Source organism: Primulina tabacum, chromosome 4, assembly GCF_025594145.1.
Source record: "Primulina tabacum isolate GXHZ01 chromosome 4, ASM2559414v2, whole genome shotgun sequence".
In the NCBI taxonomy this organism is placed as follows: domain Eukaryota; kingdom Viridiplantae; phylum Streptophyta; class Magnoliopsida; order Lamiales; family Gesneriaceae; genus Primulina; species Primulina tabacum.
Window position 1 is genome coordinate 5,355,343 of NC_134553.1, and position 19,811 is coordinate 5,375,153.

The 19,811-nt window shown below is 36.0% G+C and overlaps 4 protein-coding genes and 1 long non-coding RNA gene across 5 annotated transcripts; 1 reads left to right on the plus strand and 4 right to left on the minus strand.

Moving 5' to 3' along the window:
* Positions 1-282: 282 nt before the first annotated feature.
* Positions 283-2,776, minus strand: LOC142542739 (E3 ubiquitin-protein ligase At1g63170-like). Its single transcript, XM_075649548.1, has 3 exons — positions 1,953-2,776; positions 1,003-1,360; positions 283-602 (listed from the first exon to the last, which is right to left on the minus strand). The coding sequence occupies exons 1-3, from the start codon at positions 2,465-2,467 to the stop codon at positions 459-461; spliced, it is 1,017 nt and encodes a 338-aa protein (XP_075505663.1). The 5' UTR covers positions 2,468-2,776; the 3' UTR covers positions 283-458.
* Positions 2,777-4,776: 2,000 nt separating this feature from the next.
* Positions 4,777-9,056, plus strand: LOC142542740 (uncharacterized). Its single transcript, XM_075649549.1, has 9 exons — positions 4,777-5,023; positions 5,115-5,300; positions 6,011-6,140; positions 6,222-6,302; positions 6,427-6,626; positions 6,871-6,966; positions 7,782-7,875; positions 8,039-8,155; positions 8,849-9,056. The coding sequence occupies exons 1-9, from the start codon at positions 4,859-4,861 to the stop codon at positions 8,950-8,952; spliced, it is 1,173 nt and encodes a 390-aa protein (XP_075505664.1). The 5' UTR covers positions 4,777-4,858; the 3' UTR covers positions 8,953-9,056.
* On the minus strand, positions 8,849-11,937 carry LOC142542741 (uncharacterized). Its single transcript, XR_012819579.1, has 3 exons — positions 11,780-11,937; positions 10,027-10,215; positions 8,849-9,824 (listed from the first exon to the last, which is right to left on the minus strand). It is a non-coding gene; the product is annotated as an uncharacterized LOC142542741 (long non-coding RNA).
* Positions 11,938-14,184: 2,247 nt separating this feature from the next.
* On the minus strand, positions 14,185-15,678 carry LOC142542742 (fasciclin-like arabinogalactan protein 1). The gene has a single exon (XM_075649551.1). The coding sequence runs from the start codon at positions 15,565-15,567 to the stop codon at positions 14,347-14,349; it is 1,221 nt and encodes a 406-aa protein (XP_075505666.1). The 5' UTR covers positions 15,568-15,678; the 3' UTR covers positions 14,185-14,346.
* Positions 15,679-16,866: 1,188 nt separating this feature from the next.
* Positions 16,867-17,680, minus strand: LOC142542743 (nuclear transcription factor Y subunit B-3-like). The gene has a single exon (XM_075649552.1). The coding sequence runs from the start codon at positions 17,529-17,531 to the stop codon at positions 17,007-17,009; it is 525 nt and encodes a 174-aa protein (XP_075505667.1). The 5' UTR covers positions 17,532-17,680; the 3' UTR covers positions 16,867-17,006.
* Positions 17,681-19,811: the final 2,131 nt, after the last annotated feature.

Sequence of the window (19,811 nt, forward strand, 5' to 3'; positions counted from 1 at the left end):
GAAATATGTGTTTGGACAAGATTTTAGTAAAAAATTTATGAAAATATTTTTTAAAAAATTGATCTCTCGATAAGAAATTCATAAATAAGTTGAATCCTGAGAATGAAAATAGAAAAATCAAGTATTTATATTAACAGAACTATAAAAAGTTTTTATCGAATAGTTATCTGAACACATATTTATTCTTAAAATAACTTTTAAAACATTTTATTATTTTTTTTTGTAAAATAATTGTCTAAACGGAACCATTCTGTTTGATCATCTAAATAGGAAACCCAAGTAGAAAAATATAAATCTCTGTTTGTGTGCATATATTCTCAAGAGATACGTCAAAGTCCGCATCGTGTATAAATAGATAGATATACGAAAAGTATCTATATCTTCCATTTCACATGAAAAAAGAAAAGAGAAAATAAAATTAAATTTATGGTACATTTCATTTTATTTATCTATTTATTTTATTTAATTTGTTGCTTACAAAGAGGACAACAAGAGATGATCTTGAGCCATTGATCAACACACCTTCGGTGAAAAATATGATTACATGGCAAGTCTCTCATCTCTTCCTTCTCCCTATACTTTGCCAGACAAATGCAGCATTCCTGTCCATGTCAAAAAAAAAACACAATCAATTTCAAGTACAACTTTTTGGGAAAAAACCATTTTTAAAATACGATGAATTGTGTCTATTAATGATCAGTGTGTTAAGATCGGAATTTGGACTTAACTCGACCTCAAAAGCTAGTTCAAGGAGGGAGGATTGTCCAAGACCATATATACAACTTTCAGGTATTTTATCCAACTGATGTGGGACACAACTAACATGTTGGATAAAATACCTGGGAGTTGTATATATGATCTTGGACAATCCTCTTCTCTTTAATTTTGAGCTAGCTTTTGGGGTTGAGTTAGGTACAAGTTCCAATCTCAAAACAATGTAACATGAAATATTACAGAAAAAAAATGTTGGAAATGCATGTGATGAAACAAACAGATACGTACTAGATCATTTTCATCTCCGAGCTCCAAATCGCATCCAAGTCCAACATTATCTTCCCTGTATTTCCAGCAGGGTAAGCCGGCGATCTGGTCATCGGTGGCGCCTCGATCAAGCGAGGCTGTATTGATGTTGTAGCCTACGAGTCCGCTAAGAAACGGCACACAACAGCACAACAGCACGAACAGTATGAATGGAAAAGAGTAGCTCACAGCATTCCATGCCAGCAGGGAGACACACAGAACATGGAGCTTCGGGGCTCCGTCATACGACCCGAGTCGTGAGTCGAAGACCCATATGTTCCCCATCACAAACCATATTGCAAACAGCAGCTCTACCCAAGTTCTGAATTTCTGCAAGTTTCTGATCATATATTGTCCTATCATTAATTACATAATAACAAGTTCGATTTTTTACATACTAAATGAAAAGATAAGTCGTATTTTAGTTGGCTTACTTGAAAATATTCACGTAAAAAAATATTTGATTCCAAAATTTATATAAATTTAATTTGCAAATTAGTGCAACGAGACAATTTTTAAACCAATTAAAAATTTTAATATAACATAAATCACAAAAACTCTCTCACGAATCAATTTTACGAGACATATATTCTATTAAGGTCAAATAATATTTTTTTGTTATAAATACGATAAAATTGATTCTTCAGACGAATAAAAATCGTGAGACGCAAAAGACCTATCGACAGCATAAATAAGTTAAGTTGGCAACACTAGGCACTTAGCAGAGTAATTAATAAAACAGTAGGATGACTAAGTGGTCAACGATGATAATAAATAACTTTTTTATGATAAAGAGACAATATGAAGATAATATAATATATATATATATATTATTATTTATAGTTTTAACATATAAATAAAGATTTTATTTTACATAATTATTACTTTTAACACATCTCATCAATATTTATCAAATTAAATAAATTATTTACCTCGAGTCTTCGGAGCTTCGCTGCTGCTCAACATCAGAGAAATTCGAATTCGGATCACCTTGAAACGTGAAAACGACCCGATAACGCCAGTGGAGCAGAACAATACTAATAAAACACACGAAAGCATAGCCCGAAACCCATATCCTCATGGGCCAAACCGGGTTTTCCCCTTTGGAAACGATCAAAGTATATACAGTGACACTAATTTGAACTACCAAACAAACAAACTCTAGCAGCATCCATCTCCCGGAGTTTAATGGGTTAGGGCCGAGGTCCGAGCCCGACCCGTTTTGGTAATGGAACACTCTTCTCAAGAAACTGTACCACCTTGCTCTCGATATCTTCATAGCTAACTTGATCAATATAGGAGGGGCCGACGAAATCCGAGAAGGCCGGATGCGTGGAGTGGCCGTAGCAGCTGATCTCTCTTCACCCGTTTGCAGAACCGATGAAACGGCAACTGAGTTCCCAATATTGCATGGTGAATCCGCTGTCAGAAAATATCTCGAGTTCATCTTTCCCAAAAACAAAACCAACCCACCCTCTGAATTCAAGATTCACCTGAAATAAAAAAAGTCGAGAATCCCCATAAAGATCGAATATGGTGTGATGAGGATACGAGGCGTGATTAAAAAGGATTCGATCGATGGCTGCAGAAGGTGAAGAGTTTGAGTCAGTGAAGCTGGGATGGTGACCAAGAATCCAACGGCTTTGCTTTGATTCCAAGAGAGTCGGATTTGGAAGATAACCACACAACCGTTGGCCTAACAGCCTCACCTCTCTCTATATATTGTTTAATCCCTACGCAAGTTTGGCTAAAAGCTACCTACTAGATGTACATTGATATTTATATATCAAATCGAAAAATTAACGAGCAGGAGTCCTGTGAGACGATCTCGCGAATCTTTATCTGTGAGACGGATCAACCCTACCGATATTTACAATAAAAAGAATACTCTTGGCATAAAAATTAATATTTTTTCATAGATGACCCAAATAAGAGATTTGTATCACAAAGTACAATCCATGAGACAGTCTCACACAAATTTTTGTCAAAATTAATATAAAAATTCAATTTATCGAAATCTCACTGTGTAAATATCGATATATTATAAAGTTAAACGGGTTATTATTCACATCTTGTGACATTAATCAGAGGTCATTTATTGATGAAAATCTTGAGTTGGAAAAGCATTAATTAAGTTTTGTTGATATTTAGTTTGACAAAAGTGTGATGATTTTAATAACTGAGTTTGAATAGTGGCGGGTGTAGTTGTTGTCCAAGAAATCAAACCGCCAATGCCTGGCCCCATCTACCTAGTGGGCTGCATTCAATATCGATCACCTTGGAATAATCCTTCACGAAAAGGGTTTGAATGTTGAAAATAATAAATTTAAGTGCTTGGATTAAATATGTATTTAGTCCCGATGTTTAGTATTTTCCCTTCAATTTAATCATCCAGCCGTTTAAAATATATACACAGCAAATTGAGGACTATTTTGGGTCGGACTAAATCGGGAAAATTCACGAACATTGAAGACTAAATGGAGTACTATCTCGAATTTAATTGAGTTAAGGAAACCACAAAGTTGGGGAAATATAGACGGGTTCGACTTGGCTAAAGTGAGGAAAAATACTAAATGTTTTTGGGTCGATCAAAAACAATATGGACTAAACTTGGAAAAACCTTATACAATAGGGACTACACCGAGATTATCCCGAATTTTATTCGAGACCCAAAGTTTGATGTTTTTCTATTGGCGAAAATTTCAATTTTAATCTTGCAAGTTGATTTATTTTGAGTTTTAGTTCAATATAGCTTAACAATGTTTGATTTTCGTACATTAATTTTATTTTTTATTTTTCATCACGAGTCAATAAATCGTCGGATGTTACTTATTTAAAACTGATGATCTGGGACGTAACTCATGTAGTGAGAATAAATTTATATTAACAAAACCGAAAACATATAATTTACCTGACTTGAAATTGTAATTTTCCATTATCTTTCACTCTTCTTTCTTTCGATTCATAAAAGATAGCCTTGTATAAGTTGGTCATGAATAATTGAATCTCATGTTTACCGAAGAATCGTTCGCAACATCATATTTAAGTAACTGGATAGCTGTTCACGATAAGATTAGTATTGCTCTTCTTCGATGTATATTTTTCAAAATAATAGTTTATTTAAATATTTTTATGTCAAAAATATTAATAATTAAAATTTATTTATTTCACAAATATAAATATATGAGACGACTATATTTTTAAAAAATATTATCGTTTGGAAAAATCGATGTGATGTTTCGGACAATTACAAGCTCGATCCACAATATAGAGCCACCTGGTCGTGTATTATTACAACCTCACAAATTGCATGTACAATAAACTATTCCCATAACTTATCCAATCTCATACATCGACATGTAAAAACAAATCATTGATTTGATACATTGATGCAAGTCTAATATTACGTACGATTTCACGAATATTTATATATGAGATAGTCAATTTTATCGATATTCACAATAAAAAGTAATACTCTTAACATAAAAAACAATATTTTTCATGGATGACCCAAATAAGAGATCTGTCTCACAAAATACGACCCATGAGATCGTCTCACACAAGTTTTAATATTCCAATTAAAGGCTTTTATTTTATAAGAAAACTATATAAATTTAAGCATAGAACAATCTTTTAATCTGATAAAATTATATAAATATGTAATCCGAAGTTTAATAGAGAAAATAAAAAATGTGATTTATTTTAGATTTTAGAAAGGAAATAGGAAAAAGATAAAATTGAAGATTTCCTTAAACCCTAATGTCACAGAACCCCAAGTTATTTCTTTTTTTTTTTTTGACACACGCACACTTGGAGGTACTGGCAAGAGGAACTGTGGATGGTGAACGTAGCAACGGAGAGCGAAGATTCGGAATCCATGGAAGAGCAAAGGACAGCCAAAATTCCGGTATGGGATTTGCCGGATGTCCCGATGGGAAAGCTCCCGCCGCATCTCGAATTTCAGAGGACTCGCGTCCTCTGCAATTTCGATGCCCCAACTCAGGTAACTTACGTTTTCTGGATTATCTCCTTATCGTAATTCATCATTTTTTTGCTGATGTTGATCAAGCTTTGTTTTTGGGGGGGTTGTCTAGACTGAAAAAATTCAGTCTTCGGGTGCGTATGCATCAATGGGAGTGGACAACAGCATGCAATTCGAAGTATTTCGCAACAATTTTAGAGTGGAAGTTATAAGACTTACGGAAGATGACATGGAATTTGATATGATTGGTATCGATGCTTCTTTGGCGAATGCTTTCCGCAGAATTCTCATAGCCGAGGTGCCCAACTTGTTTTGTCTATATTTTGGATAAAAAGTATTCGCTGTCAAATTTTTTTTGGATAAGGTGTCAATATTTTGTTCCCCTAGCAGTGTATTTTACCTTATTGGCTGCTATATTTTATCTTGAGCATGAAGGAGCAGAGATAAGTGAAATGAGAACTATCTGTTGTGTTATCTTTGCATACTTTTGTCAGCAAACAGCTGCATTGATGTATGACACTTGAATAAGGCAGGTGCAGCAAAACTCATGGTAGAATTAATCTAAAATATATGTATAATTTTTTAAAATCTGTTAACATGGCTGTACAATCACATGATAAAGATGCATTCTTCTTTGAGAGTATTTTTGCTATGATGGATTAATTTAATTAAAGCATGCCGATTTAACAAAGCAAAAATCTTTTTGGTCTTCTTTTGGACTGAATATTTTTATTTATTCTGTAAATTTGTTGTAGATTATTATTTCATTGCTAGTGGTTCAGATTGTTATTGCTTATTCTTGGGATTATATGATATGAAACTTTAGTTTTTTGGTAAATTATAGCTCTTTTGTGCATTAAATTTTGCTGTACTTTTTTCTTCCTTTGTTGTTTTTACTTAATTTAAATTCTCGGTTATTTTCAAAGAACAATTCTGTCAATAAGACAGATTCCAGGGTAATTTCTTGGATAGATGACATAAGTTTTTGTTCATTTGTATTTTTCCTAGCTTCCCACGATGGCTATTGAAAAGGTTTTGATTGCAAACAACACCTCAGTGATTCAAGATGAGGTGCTCGCGCATAGATTGGGTCTCATTCCACTTAAAGTCGATCCAAGACTGTTTGAATATATGTCAGGTTTTAACTTTTCTCCTTTTCACCTGCTTGCTTTTCCCCCTCTTTTTGACATATTACTGTAGCCTAAATGTTACTTTCTAGAAAATGATGAACCCAATGAGAAAAACACCATTGTTTTTAAACTCCATGTTCGCTGTGAAAGAGGCAGTTCACGAATTAAAGGTACTAAATATGTTTACCCATAAATTATTGCATCTTCTCACTCTTTTTGTTGTCAACGTGTATCGTTCATTTGTCCTTTTGCTCTTTAAAAGTCGCATCTGTTTTTCTGTTTGAAACAATGCAGTGAAATCTGATGAGCTGAAGTGGCTGCCTAATGGCAGTGAGTTAATTCTGAATTCAGATAAATCCAATGCTGATTCAAGTTCGAAGATTAGAACTTACACTTCGTTCAATTGCAGTCAAGATTCCCTCCCCGAATTTTCAACCAACCCAATTACTCCCAAGCATGAAGATATAATTATAGCTAAACTTGGACCTGGACAGGTATGCTTTACTTTGCAACTTGTGTATTTATATTAAATTTACAAAACTCACACTTACACAATGAGAATTAATGAGTGATAGTCAGAGACTCTATAGGCCTGCAAATAATATCTTATTTTGTTGCTGATATTTTTTTGTTGTCACCTGATGGCTGATGCTTAATGAGATCTTGCGATTCTTACTCCAAGAATCTAAAATATCTGTTTTATGCTTTTCTGAAATTTTGATAGCTACTATTATTCAGGAAATTGAGCTGGAAGCTCATGCAGTGAAAGGCATGGGTAAAGTACACGCAAAATGGTCCCCTGTCGCCACCACTTGGTATAGGATGCTTCCTGAGGTATCAAATGTGCTTATTCTTTTTATCTACTTATACTCCCATTTTCCCCCAAATTTTGTGAGCATGAAATTGTGAGGCCTTGTCCTTGCCGGAATCCCGAAAGTGACAGAGAGCGTTCATTGTTAACTGAATCTTATGTACCATTTTTCTCTGCATCAAGGGACTTCTTTTACTAACTATGCTCAAATCACATTAAATTTTAACTAACATATGCCTTTACATATCGGATAATCAATTTTTCTAATGTGCATAGCACATACATTAATCACACTTGCAATCAGCAGGGCTGCCATTCTACCCGCTACTTCTTGTTTTTATCTGGTCCTCAACTCTACCCACTTATTTTTCTTGGTATTGTCTGCATGGATAATTGTTACTTCCGTTATGTCTTATTTGGAGCTTGGGATATCATCTTACTTCAGGTGGTCCTTATATTATCTCATGCTGTCCACTTTTATCCTCATGTATCTATTATGCATACTCTCAAATGCTCAGTGCTGAGTAGCTTACTGCACATTCTTGAATTATTCATAAATTCGGACATCTCAGACGACTGAACATTCTTGAATTATTCATAAATTCGGACATCTCAGACGACTGAACATTCTTGAATTATTCATAAATTCGGACATCTCAGACGACTGAACATTCTTGAATTATTCATAAATTCGGACATCTCAGACTGCTCAAACTTCAGCTATTGAGCACGAGCAACACTTAGATTTTTCTGGCCCACACATAAATGTTCAGTTTTTGCTTGTTATTGATGAACAATAATAAGATTGTTTAATAAAATCTATTATCTGCTTGAATAGGTTGTCTTGTTGCAAGATATCGAAGACGAGGAGGCAGAAGAACTTGTTAAGAAATGTCCCGTCAAAGTATTTGATATTGAAGATATTGGTAAAGGTAAGTTTGCTGGCATCGATTGTCTCTCCATTTTTTGTGTTTACTGTTTGTACGTGTAGTTTTATCTAATTGAATGAATTACTGCACCCTGATTCGTAAGTTGTCTGATGAAAAAAGGTTTTGGGTTAATTTGGTTTGTATACGGTTATTTGGTGATGTGCAGGTAGAAAAAGAGCTACTGTGGCAAGGCCCCGGTCTTGTACTCTTTGTCGAGAATGTATTAGAGGCGATGGTTGGGATAAATATGTGTCACTACGGCGCGTAAAAGATCATTTTATTTGTAAGTGGAGCAAATCTTCTCTCTAGTATACCGTTGTTTCGTGGTTACCAACTGTTTAGATTATTGGGTACTTAAAAACCCAGCATGAGTTTTAGTGATCCTTTTGGATGGTTGTGTTGGTTAATATCTACGAGAATTTTATGGTGGGTTCATTTTTTTGTTTCTTTAAGGTTGTAGGATTTCTTAATTGAGTGGGGTAAGGCAGAGCTACCATTGTAAACGTGGTTGTCACTAACTTTTCGTCCATGTTTATGTGAAGTTCAATTTTTTCCACCTTTTCTTGTCTTGTTCCAAATTCATGTTAAAGGTAACCATCCTTGGATCGTGGTCCACACTGTTGTTTGTTGTTCTCGTAGAACTTGTACAATCATACTCACGAACAGTTCTGTAAATTGTTCCCTCAATTTTCCGAAAAGCAACTCCTATAGAACGAACTACATTTATGTTTCCTCATTAAAATTTGTTGGAATCTGTAGCAGCTGAACAGAATTTGACGCCAACCGAAAAGGAAAGAATATTCACGTTTCATACTTTCTTTCTTTGGTAACTTAACTAGAAAGCTTAGTTGTTTATGACATTTTATACTTGAATAATAGCTTTGATATTGTGATATTAGCTTTGATCTTGTGAAATCTATGTGAAACTTGGATCTTGGAACTGTTCACTGAAGCTGTCTTCAATTCACTTCCTCAGTTACAATTGAGTCGACTGGAGCATTACCTCCTGAGGAGCTGTTCATCGAAGCTGTGAAGATTTTGGAAGACAAGTGTATGCGGGTGATATCCGAACTTTCTTGACTCTGAAAATGGTATATTACCGTTTTGTAATATTCTTTCCACAAACGTTTTGGTTTGATTGGAAATTTTCGTAGAGAGAGATCTCTACTTATTTTTATGTTTCATTCTCGAGCTTTCTGTTGTACTTATCCTTCCAAATGGAGTCTTGATCAATTCAAGCGGAACTATTGTCCACACCATAATCCAGTATCGGTCGCTTGATTTAAAATATTCGATCAGTAATTAAAAAGAAAAGAAAAATATTTTTTTTGAAAAAATTATACATACCATCAAGGGGGAATGTCCGCAGGAAGGCGATGCGGCCATTGAACAAGAGGAAGCGGAGAGAGAGCTGGATGCCGATGTTTTGTTGAGTCTGTGCAACCAACACTGTGGTGGAGTTTCAGTGACCCACGGCATCAAAGACGGTACCCGCGGTGGAATGTACCACCCCCGATTTTGATAATGGCTCCAGCGAGGTGTGCACGACAGAGAAGTGCCAATGCGTCGGCCAACCGAGTCATCATTTTAAGCGTGTCGATAGCAATATTTTAGTTGGGATGAATCTAGTAACTAGTATGTGGAGACACGTGTTTATACTTATAAATCACTTGATTTGTAATCGTAATACAAGTACAATCATGCGCTCACCCAACAGCAGGCACCAGGTTAACTATGACCAGAAAATATCAAGATCGAACTACATATCGAAAAAGCAATGCGACGATAAATCAATAATTGCGCACAACGTGATCAAAACTAGACACACAAACGTAGTACTAGAAGCCATAAAAGCAGCAAAAGAACTGTCTTTAAACATAAATATACATTCCTTTTTCACACTATGCTTAGTAGTTCGTGCTTGAGCTCTGCATGCAGCAAAACCATTTTTTCTGCAAATCAAATACTTGCCGTCAGTTTTGAGACTCTCAAAAGCCAGACGGACTGACAAACTTCTAACCCAAAAAATAAAAGTAAAAGCAATACTGATTTCGTGCGGGAATGAATCTAATGAACAAATAATCAACTGATTTGTATCACATGCACAATTGGCAAACTTAAAAAAAGTTTCAATCTAATCAAAGAACCACTTACACCCTGAGTTTTTACATGTTCAATTCCATGACTAGTATTTGTATTCGTATCCAGCTTTGTGGGAGAATCAGGCATCCCACCGGTTTTTTTTTCATCCCTTAACGTGGTAAAAATCACTGTAAATCCCTCTGCCGAAGCAGGATCATTGACATCCCACTCTCCAAACTTTGGCAAGGGCCTACCTTTCTCCTGTCCGAAATGTACACGCAGAGGTCAACAAATCTCCAAATCAGCTTTCAGTATTTCTCATTTAGATATGAAGTTTAAATCAAGGGTGCAACTCCTAGCAAATTTAACAAAGTCAAACAAATTATAGTATTGATGAACCTCACATTGTTACGACCCAGATATATGTATCATCACATCTCCAGAAAGTAGTGCTTTCAATCATAACAAGTACTGATATTGCAAATAGGAAAGAAAGATATAAATTGTACAATTTCCATAGTTTCTTGAACTATTGAAATGTTTATGAACATAATCGTGGTAAATTTGTGAGAAAAGAATCGAGCTTGGTAGCAAGATTATCACTAAGTAGTACGAAATTCAAGTTTTGTCGATAAGAAGTCACCTGAATATAGATGCATAAGTACGTCATATGATATACCCGAAACTGATTACACATGCACGTTGGTAGGACGTTAGATAATAAAGGACACCACTACCACTGACTAATTTTATAAAACATATGGGATTTCGTGTATCAGTAGTTTTGAACATGTGGCCGCGGTTTCAGGGGGCGAAGCTAGGACCCTGAGTCTAAGAAGCAACATATATATATTTAGCCATCTCTGTAAATTTTTTTAGGCTTTCAAAGATGCAATGTCAAGCTATAATTAAATTGTTGTAAAAGATCAAGAAGAATTTTCAACACCAAGGGAAAGTGACCACCCTAAATTTATGTTAGTAATATTTAAACTTTAAAAATTATAAAGATCCAAATCCTGGCAAGGAATCTAACAGTATAACTTCACAAATTAATGAGACCTGTGGTAGGCATATGTTTTGCTAGTTCCCTTTCAGTGAGGGGAAGTTTTTCATTCATGTAAATAATGAAACTTGGTGGATGTAAGTCATACACCATGTCAACTACGATACAAGATGAAACCTGCAAGGAGTCACATTGCAAAATAGGAACAGAGAAGAGTTAAACAGATATGCTACCGTACAATTTTCTGCGGTACCAACAAATTATAGTTCACTACTAGTAACTGCGCATCATAAACAAGGCAATATAAAATATGACGACATGTAACACAAGAGCAACAGTTTCAACTATCTGAAATCACAAACATAGGTGTGTTAGAAACTTTATTCAGACCAATTGAGAGTATCCCTAATATTTAAATCAACGTATAAATCAAACAATATCGAAAACCTTCAAGAGTTTCCTCGAGAACGAAAGCAGCTGAAAGAACTTAGAAAGTTGGTCTTTCCATTGATTTACTATCAATTATTCCCCTTTTCGAAGAGAGTATCCATTCCATAAGGAAGAGCTCCTCTAATTCTGCTTGAAATCTTCATGAAAAAGAAATCAATCGAACAAATTCCAGCAATCAATCACTGGTGACGAACAATCCAATTTATACAGAGCACTTTTAGCTTAGGTTAATCAAGCAAACTTTCAGCAGAATATTCCCCAAGACGATCAATAAAAAAATGAAGACAACCAGAAATTCAACAACTAAATGAAAAGAAACAAATCCGAAATCAGATTAATACGCAAAAACTGCGGCCGTATTCAATAACTTACCGTCATGAATCCTCAAGAAGAACTATTTCCCAGCAGAGAGAATGAAAATCGAGCCGTAATATAGCGAAATTCAAGAGATAAAAATTACATTATACGTTATATTTTGATCTCACTTGGATATAAATTAAATAAATTATAAAAAATATTATTCAAATTGAGAACAAGTTGTTAGGATGGACTATTACAGTAGGAGCCACTTCCAATAATCCAACCCAAATAAATCAAAATTCTTGAATCCAAAATGTATTTGCAGAGGACAAAATCCTATATTAATTAATTTAAGGTTCTAGAAATAGCCATGACAACAAAGTGAGCAAGAGCAAATTACAGGCTTTTTGGCTATGGGATCCAGCCTGTATTGCACACTAATTCCAGGGCAGAAACTTGCAATCTCTTCCACTATGTTTGTTTGATGCTTGGTGAAAGGACCACAATCTACACATCCTCCATTTTGGGCATTATTATTTCAACATTTTCTAACTTTTAAATGATTGTGTTTGATATAATTTTTTTGCATAAGATAAAATAAAAATTATCTCACTTTATGCCTAAAATACTCCTTAAATAGTGTGCCTTTTTGGAATAAAACTGTTTGTTGTAATATTTATTATCGAATTTCTGTTTTAATATGTATATTTCATTTTCTGATATTTTTGGTCATTTTTCTGTAAGTTATTTGATATGATACTGCATATGTTAACTCCATGTCGATGACATATCAATACTACCAGACATAACGTTAATAAAAGGTTAAAAATTACATGCTAAAACTAAATTTGATAATATAGATATTAAAATCACAAATATATAAATACGGAGAACTAAAATTATGATTTTGCCTTGGAAAAATAAACAACAATAAATAAATTTAATTGAGTATCACAGTTAATTCAACAATAAAGTAACTGCTTCTATAATTTGATTCACACGAACCACCAAACATGGTTGAAATAAATCAAATCATCGCCCAAGAGCATAGGTGAGTTAATGGTAAGGTTTGGAATGACGTGAATTGATACTCCCCAAACGTCGTAAAAGTTATTTTCGTATGGAGTATATTTCTCACTAAAATATCGTGATATATGCTCTGAGGTCGTTGTTTGCCTTTCTTCTTCGGATCCCCACTCACTCGAGCACATCTAACTCATATAATAGAGTTTACCACAATCAATAAGCTTTTAAAAAATAATAATCAAATTGCCGTGGAAAGCTAGGAAAGTAGGAAACCATGTGGATGACCGTGCATCTATGTGAACAGTGAAATTTCAAAAACTCCGCCAAAAAAAAAAGTATGCCTTTTGTGAGACGGTTTTATGAATCTTTATCTGCGAGACGAGTCAACCCTACCGATATTCACAAAAAAAATTATTTCGTCTCACAAAATACTGACTCATGAGACTGTCTCACACAAGTTTTTACCCCAAATTAACTGTAAGGTTTGTCCTCTACAAAAGCCATATCCAATAGAAGACAAAAAAATATTTTATAATAATTTCAATAATATTAATAGAAATCTATCTCATATATTGATAATGAAAAATTACAAAATATTAAATTATGAATATTACAAATACTTTTTTCCTACCCACAAAACTTGCCATTCATTTAAAGTTTGCATTTTATAGTATCAATCTTAATGTTTTACATAAAAGAGTAATTTAATATACAATAAATGCGATATCTATGTATATTAAAACCTGAATTCTATTGAATTAAATGTCAACTAAAAAAAAGAAACCATGGCACGTGACCCCATCAGACAACAATTTATTAAAGATTTATATAATCTTATATTGTCATTAGTTACTAAGATGTCTCCAAATGGCGCAACAATTGAATTAATTACATGCAATCCTAGGCAACTATGCCACGTCTCTTTCGTTTTCTGTCCTGTGCTTTTAAATAATCACACACATTAAGGTTTAGGTTTACCTAATTATTATAAAATATTCTTAATTTATAGTGGCTATTAATAACAGTGATAAAAAACAAAAGAAAAACACTTGTATGAGAGAGTCTCACGGATCTTTGTGAGACAGATCTCTTATTTGGGTTATCCATGAAAAAGTATTATTTTTTAGTGTGAATATCGATAAAGTTGATCCATCTCACAGATAAAGATTCGTGATATCGTCTCACAAAAGACTCGCTGAAAACAAAAATTGAAATTTTGAATTGCAGTCTGAAGTTGGAAAAAGAAACCTAGAATATTACTTTCCAACTAAATCTAGAATAAGACGTACAAAGTTATAAGAAAATTGTCTAACAACAACATCTTAAGTTTGAGATAATATTTTAAATTCGAGACTCGATTGTTTTTGAACGGGAAAAGTTGAAGTTGTCGTTTTCATGAATTTAATGTACACGACTTGTAGTGGCAGAATTAAAAGAAATTACACCAACTGTAAAACTAAATTTTCCATGAATGAAATGGTAAATGCACTGGCTGCTGCTAGTAAAAATCAAATGAATTGGAAAATAACACCCGTAGGGACACACAAGTGGAAACAAAAGCGAAAATAAAATTAATTAAAAAAAGGACAGTTCAATCTCAGTAAAAGTAAAATCTAAAGCTGTAAAAACGTAGACCACACGGTGAGAATCAAAGCTCCCAAAATTCCACCGCCAATTTGGACCATTTCAGCACCACTGGAATTCTGATCAGCCACATCTCCGTCAGGACCATCCGCCGGAGATTCCGACGGGCCAGGAGGAGCCGGCGGAGACTTGTGCTTACTTTTTGAAGACTTGGGTGACTCGGCTGCAGGACCAGGGGCGGGAGCTGGAGCCAGCCCACCAAGTTTGGACAATTCCGGCGGTATCAAAACCTTGTTCACTTGGTAGATCGCCAGGGGCTGGTTATCCACTAGAGTGTTTACAATCTTGGCGGTTACGAGTTTCGTTATTATTGTGACATCGGTGCCATCATTCTGCACGGTGAATACGAACTTGTTTCCCACGGTGGCTAGGGTGCTGGTGAGGCCATTGTTGGATCTCAAGCCAGGCAACGATTCGTAAAACGGAATTGCGTGGTATTCGAGTAAAGATTGTTGATCTGCTGCTGTTAAGTTCTTGTATTTTGGCAGGAAAGATTTCATGGCTTCATCCCCGGGGCAAAATATTGTCAATCCACTATCGATATTTCCTTCGAACGTGGTTTCAGCAGGACTACCCGCGAGGGTATCGGCGAAGACCTTGCAGCCGTGAGCCGACATCAGCTTCGTGATATTCACCTGGCTCGGAGCCGGCGCCGGTGCCTCGGCTTCATATGACGGCAAGAGGTTGGAGATCTGAATGATGGAGATGTCGTACGGTTGAGCTTCGACAGACTTGACAAAAGTGGCTGAAATGTTGCCCCCATTGTCCTCGGGAGAGAAACCCACTTTCCCACGGCTGAGATCGGTTATATTAACGAAACCGGATGAGCCAGGGGCGGAGCCGGTGGCTTGGTACATGGTAGCGGCCAGTGCGCTTCCGTCGGTGATCTGGTGGAGCTTCTTGGCGTCGAAGTAGTCGAGCAGAACGTGGTAGGAGAGGACATTCTTTATCCCGCCGAGAGTGAGGTGTTTGGCGAGCAGATCTGCCATCCCTGGATTGTCCACCACGCACACGGTGATGGTCCTCCGCCGGTTGATCTCCGGCGCCAGCTGGGTAACGGATAAGTAGTGGTTGAAGGTTGAGAATTCAGGATGTTTATCTAGCATGGAGGTGACGTTGAACGCATCGGTGGTGGGAAAGACAATCAAGACGGCAAGGAAGACCGCTGCGGCACCGCCCCGTAGCTGCATTGTGTGCTGAAATAATAAATTTTGTGGTGTGGATAGATATAAGAGTGCAGCGGTGGAGTGGATATAAAAAGTGAGCTGAGACAGTTAACAAGGGTTATTGGTAATCATGACCTGTTTTCCAACATTACAGATAACATAGTGCACACTGTCTTAAATGAACTTGGGTCGTTGGATCTGGCATAGATATTTTGGATTTAACGAAAATCTGTGTGGGAAGATTTTACGGATCTTATTTTGTTATACGGATCTCTTGTTTAAGTCATTTATGAAAAAATATTACTTTTTATGCTAAGAGTATTATTTTTTATCGTGAATATCGGTTGGGTTGACCCGTCTCACAGATAAAGATTCGTGAGACCGTCTCACAAGATATATACTCTTTGAATATGGATAAGCTTTTTTTGAAGCCATTTGCATTTGTTTCTGTGTAAGCATATAATAAACCCCAGTGTGATGCTGAGAGCAGTTAAATCTTTGTGTAAAAATTAAAATATATAAAATTATAATACAATTGATTTATTTTTTTAAAAAAAAATGGTTCTGTATAAATATTTTCTGATATAATTGTTTAAAAATTTAAAAAGATAGAGATAAATCGAGCCAAAAATGACTATATGACTAAAATCAGCATCTATGGTGATACTATCTGGATGGCAGATAAATCGAAGGATGAGGGATTTAGTTTCATATATAATTTAAAATGTATAAGCCATTGGGGTCTACGAAAAGGAAGATTGATTAGGCATGTCGGGAAATTGGACAGTTCACGTGGTTTAAGCGTCACTCCAGCATAAAATCAAGGGAACTCTTGAGAAGTACAATTTATATAAAAATCGATCATTTTGTAATTTTTAAGAATCAATTATCTTATATATATTTTTTATTTGAATCGTTCATCGAGAAAATATCATTTTATATTTCAAAAATATCATTAATTATAGATATCGACAATAGTAACATAGAGCTCGTAACACAATAATTTTGTGTGTGACGATCTCACGGGTCGTATTTGTGAGACATATCTCTTATTTGGGTCATCCATGAAAAATTATTACTTTTTATGCTAAAAGTACTGCTTTTTATTGTGAATATGGGTAGGATTGACTCGTCTCACATGTTAAGATCCGTGAGACGATCTCACATGAGACCACTCTAAATGTAATTATTCCTCAGCTTAAAATATGTATTTTTAAAACATAAAAAGTTGTATTAACGTGTGTGGCTGTTTCTTAAAGAGTTAAAATAATGATTTTATTTTTTATTTAAAAAAAAAACACCTAAATTGTAATAATAAAAAAATTGCATAATCAATCTTTTGGGAATATGAATAATAGCAGACAAGAAAGAACAAAAGTAGCAATGTCTCCAATCCAGTACAAGGAAAGGTTTTGGGTTAGAAAATCACACTAGAATATTAATACATGAGAACGATTACGCTACTACCTTGACCTCCCACCGGGAGTGGACGACCCGGGTCCGACATGGTAACCAGACCCACCATCCGGACCGTACCCATAAACAGGTCCCTGAATCTGATGCCCGCCCATCACACCATATGCACCTTCGTAACCGCCCACCGGACCACTGGTCTCTCTTCCTGCTAGCGCGGTCTTCTCCCCCTCTGTATCCCTAAACCTCTGCAAGTAAATCTTCAACGGTTCCACGTAGTCCTCGAACCCTAGAGTGGACATCGCCCAGAGCAAATCGTCGCCGTTGACCGTCTTTCTCTTCTCCCGCTGACACTTGTCGGACGCCTCGCCGGTGATGAAGCTTATGAACTCGGAGACGCATTCCTGCACCGTCTCCTTCGCGTCTTTCGATATCTTGGCGTTCGCTGGCAGCGCTTTCTTCATGATCCTGCTGACGTTAGCGATCGGAAGAAACTTGTCCAGTTCCCTCTGAGAGCCTTCGTTCTGTGAGTTTCCGTCCCTGTTTCCCCATGATTCGCTATCGGAATCCGCCATTTTTTCTCTCGCAGAATAATTACAAACACAGAAACAAAATTATAAAAGCAGACGTCTAGCAGACCGAGAACCGGCTGAGAATATCTCCGGCGGAGGAGAAGTCCAAAGAGATTCGCGGGATTGGAACGGAGAGAGGGTTTATAATTGATGATCCCAGGTGATGACGTGGATTTTTGTGGACTGTTCTATGTCGATAACTTTCGGTGACACGCGGGCGCCTTAGCCATCGTCCGATTGGTTGTTGGGGTGAGGAGATCTCTGCCGTTGGTTCAGAATCCGCCACGTGGGAAGTTATCATTGGTCGAATTCGTTTCGTGGACCCCGTCCTATACGTCTTTTTCTGACCATAAATATAATGGCTAATCACATTGCCAATCAAATGCTTTTCCTTTTTAACTTTTATAATTATTTTATTTTTTAAAAAAAGCTTTATTTAATAATTGGTGGTAGTAATGTGTGTGTGGTATAATTGGGGATAGATATACAATTATACAAATTTGGGTGAGACTGTTTTATTTATCGTATTTTGTGAGATGATTTTTTTTATGAAAAAAATATTATTTTTTTATGCTAAGAGTATTACTTTTTATTGTAAATATCGATATGATTAAAGATTCGCGAGATCATCTCTCAAAAGACATGCACATTAATTTCGTGTGAGACGATTCTAGTTGAATTTCTTATTCAATTTTTTATGTTTAAAATTTCGTTCCATTATATATATTTTTCTTAATAAAACAAGCGTATTATAACCTGAAATTTCTTCAAAATTATTTGGCGTATTTTTTAAGTTGAAAAATGATTGTTATTTTCGTTTTCGTAATTACTATTATATTTGATATGTCTAGCAGAATTTATACAAGTAAACCCAAGACTAATTGTATCACCCGTGTCTAAAAAGATTATGATTAGTTTTATTACATGAATAGTAATATGAAGGGAGACAACCACGGAATTTGCAAATATTACTTTGATCCGTACAATAAGTTTTAGGCTACGGCACTGCGATAACTCGAACTAATATGTGAAGCTTTTTCAGTTAGAGAATTGAAGTACATAACTACTTTTGACTTCCTATATGTGTTCAAGAAAAAAAATGGGAAAGGAATCTTGTACCTTCTCCTCTTTTATTATTTCAATTATCATTAATAATTCAATAAACAAGTAATACTAACAAAAACCCACGTGAGACGGTATCACGGATCGTATTTTATAAGACAGATATCTTATTTGGGTAATCTATGAAAAAGTATTACTTTTTATGCTAAAAGTATTACTTTTTATTGTGAATATCGGTAGGATTGACTCGTCTCACGTATAAAGATTCGTGAGACCGTCTCACAACAGACCTACTGTTAGATGGATATTACCCTGGATATGTTGGATGTCTTGATTCACGAACAAAAGCAGCAACTTGAATCTCGAACCAACCGTAGCAACAATAAGATCAAGTCGAGGCAAGGAGGATCCTTTCTCCGCAAGACGAAATTGTCCGTATATAATGCTATATGTCGCAAGCAATCGTCCCCAAGATACAACGACTTCACGTCGAGAGTTTGCAGCACTTCAAATCTCGAAATCAGCGAACAATTGTATGCAAAAGCTTTCAAGTGCCAAACGAAAATATGCAGCAATATGTGAAAAAAGAGAGCAGCAAAAATTCAGCAGCCATAAAAATGGTTGGAGGGATTATTTATAGATGATCACCGGTTGAATTGAGTAGACACGTTTCTCCAGACCGGATGCTTCGAAGAGACACCATTCTAGTCAAGGGATACATTGGTTGGGCGAAAAACTGAAGCCATCATAGCCAAGGGACGCGCATTGTTCCAGAATCAGCGCTGCGCGCGCAGCCACGCGACAACACGCGCGTGCCGCGCGCAGCGCACTGGCCGCGTGCCCTGTTCTGTCCAACAGGCAACCTGCGCGCATCCGCGCGGGATTTGGCGCACCCGCGCTTCTGTCTCTGTTCCGAATTGCATCAGTCAACTAACAAAATTTATTCTTCAAATAAACTTGTTCCAAAAAGAATAATGCTTGTCAAAGACCGTACCGCACCGACCCAAGATCAGCGCGCGTGTATTTCACACAGACACGGCCTATTAGCGTCTTCCCCCTTCTAAAAACTTCTGGTACCCCTTGGGGCCCAAACCCTTATTCAAACTTGGAGTTTATAAGGGAGACATCATTTGGCTATTTTCTTCATGTGGGACAACTCCCACTCCCTTTTCTATTCAACAACTCTTCATTATTCATTTATCCAACACCTACTCCACAATT

Bases quoted from the DNA above. Each gene is read 5' to 3' on its own strand.
- LOC142542739 (XM_075649548.1), bottom strand. From the start codon at position 2,467: ATGAACTCGAGATATTTTCTGACAGCGGATTCACCATGCAATATTGGG. The intron at 1,361-1,952 runs GTAAATAATTTA...ATATATGATCAG, and splicing joins CGAAGCTCCGAAGACTCGAG to AAACTTGCAGAAATTCAGAA. The intron at 603-1,002 runs GTACGTATCTGT...TGACATGGACAG, and splicing joins TCGGAGATGAAAATGATCTA to GAATGCTGCATTTGTCTGGC.
- LOC142542740 (XM_075649549.1), top strand. From the start codon at position 4,859: ATGGTGAACGTAGCAACGGAGAGCGAAGATTCGGAATCCATGGAAGAG. The intron at 6,141-6,221 runs GTTTTAACTTTT...GTTACTTTCTAG, and splicing joins ACTGTTTGAATATATGTCAG to AAAATGATGAACCCAATGAG. The intron at 8,156-8,848 runs GTAAGTGGAGCA...TCACTTCCTCAG, and splicing joins CGTAAAAGATCATTTTATTT to TTACAATTGAGTCGACTGGA.
- LOC142542742 (XM_075649551.1), bottom strand. From the start codon at position 15,567: ATGCAGCTACGGGGCGGTGCCGCAGCGGTCTTCCTTGCCGTCTTGATT.
- LOC142542743 (XM_075649552.1), bottom strand. From the start codon at position 17,531: ATGGCGGATTCCGATAGCGAATCATGGGGAAACAGGGACGGAAACTCA.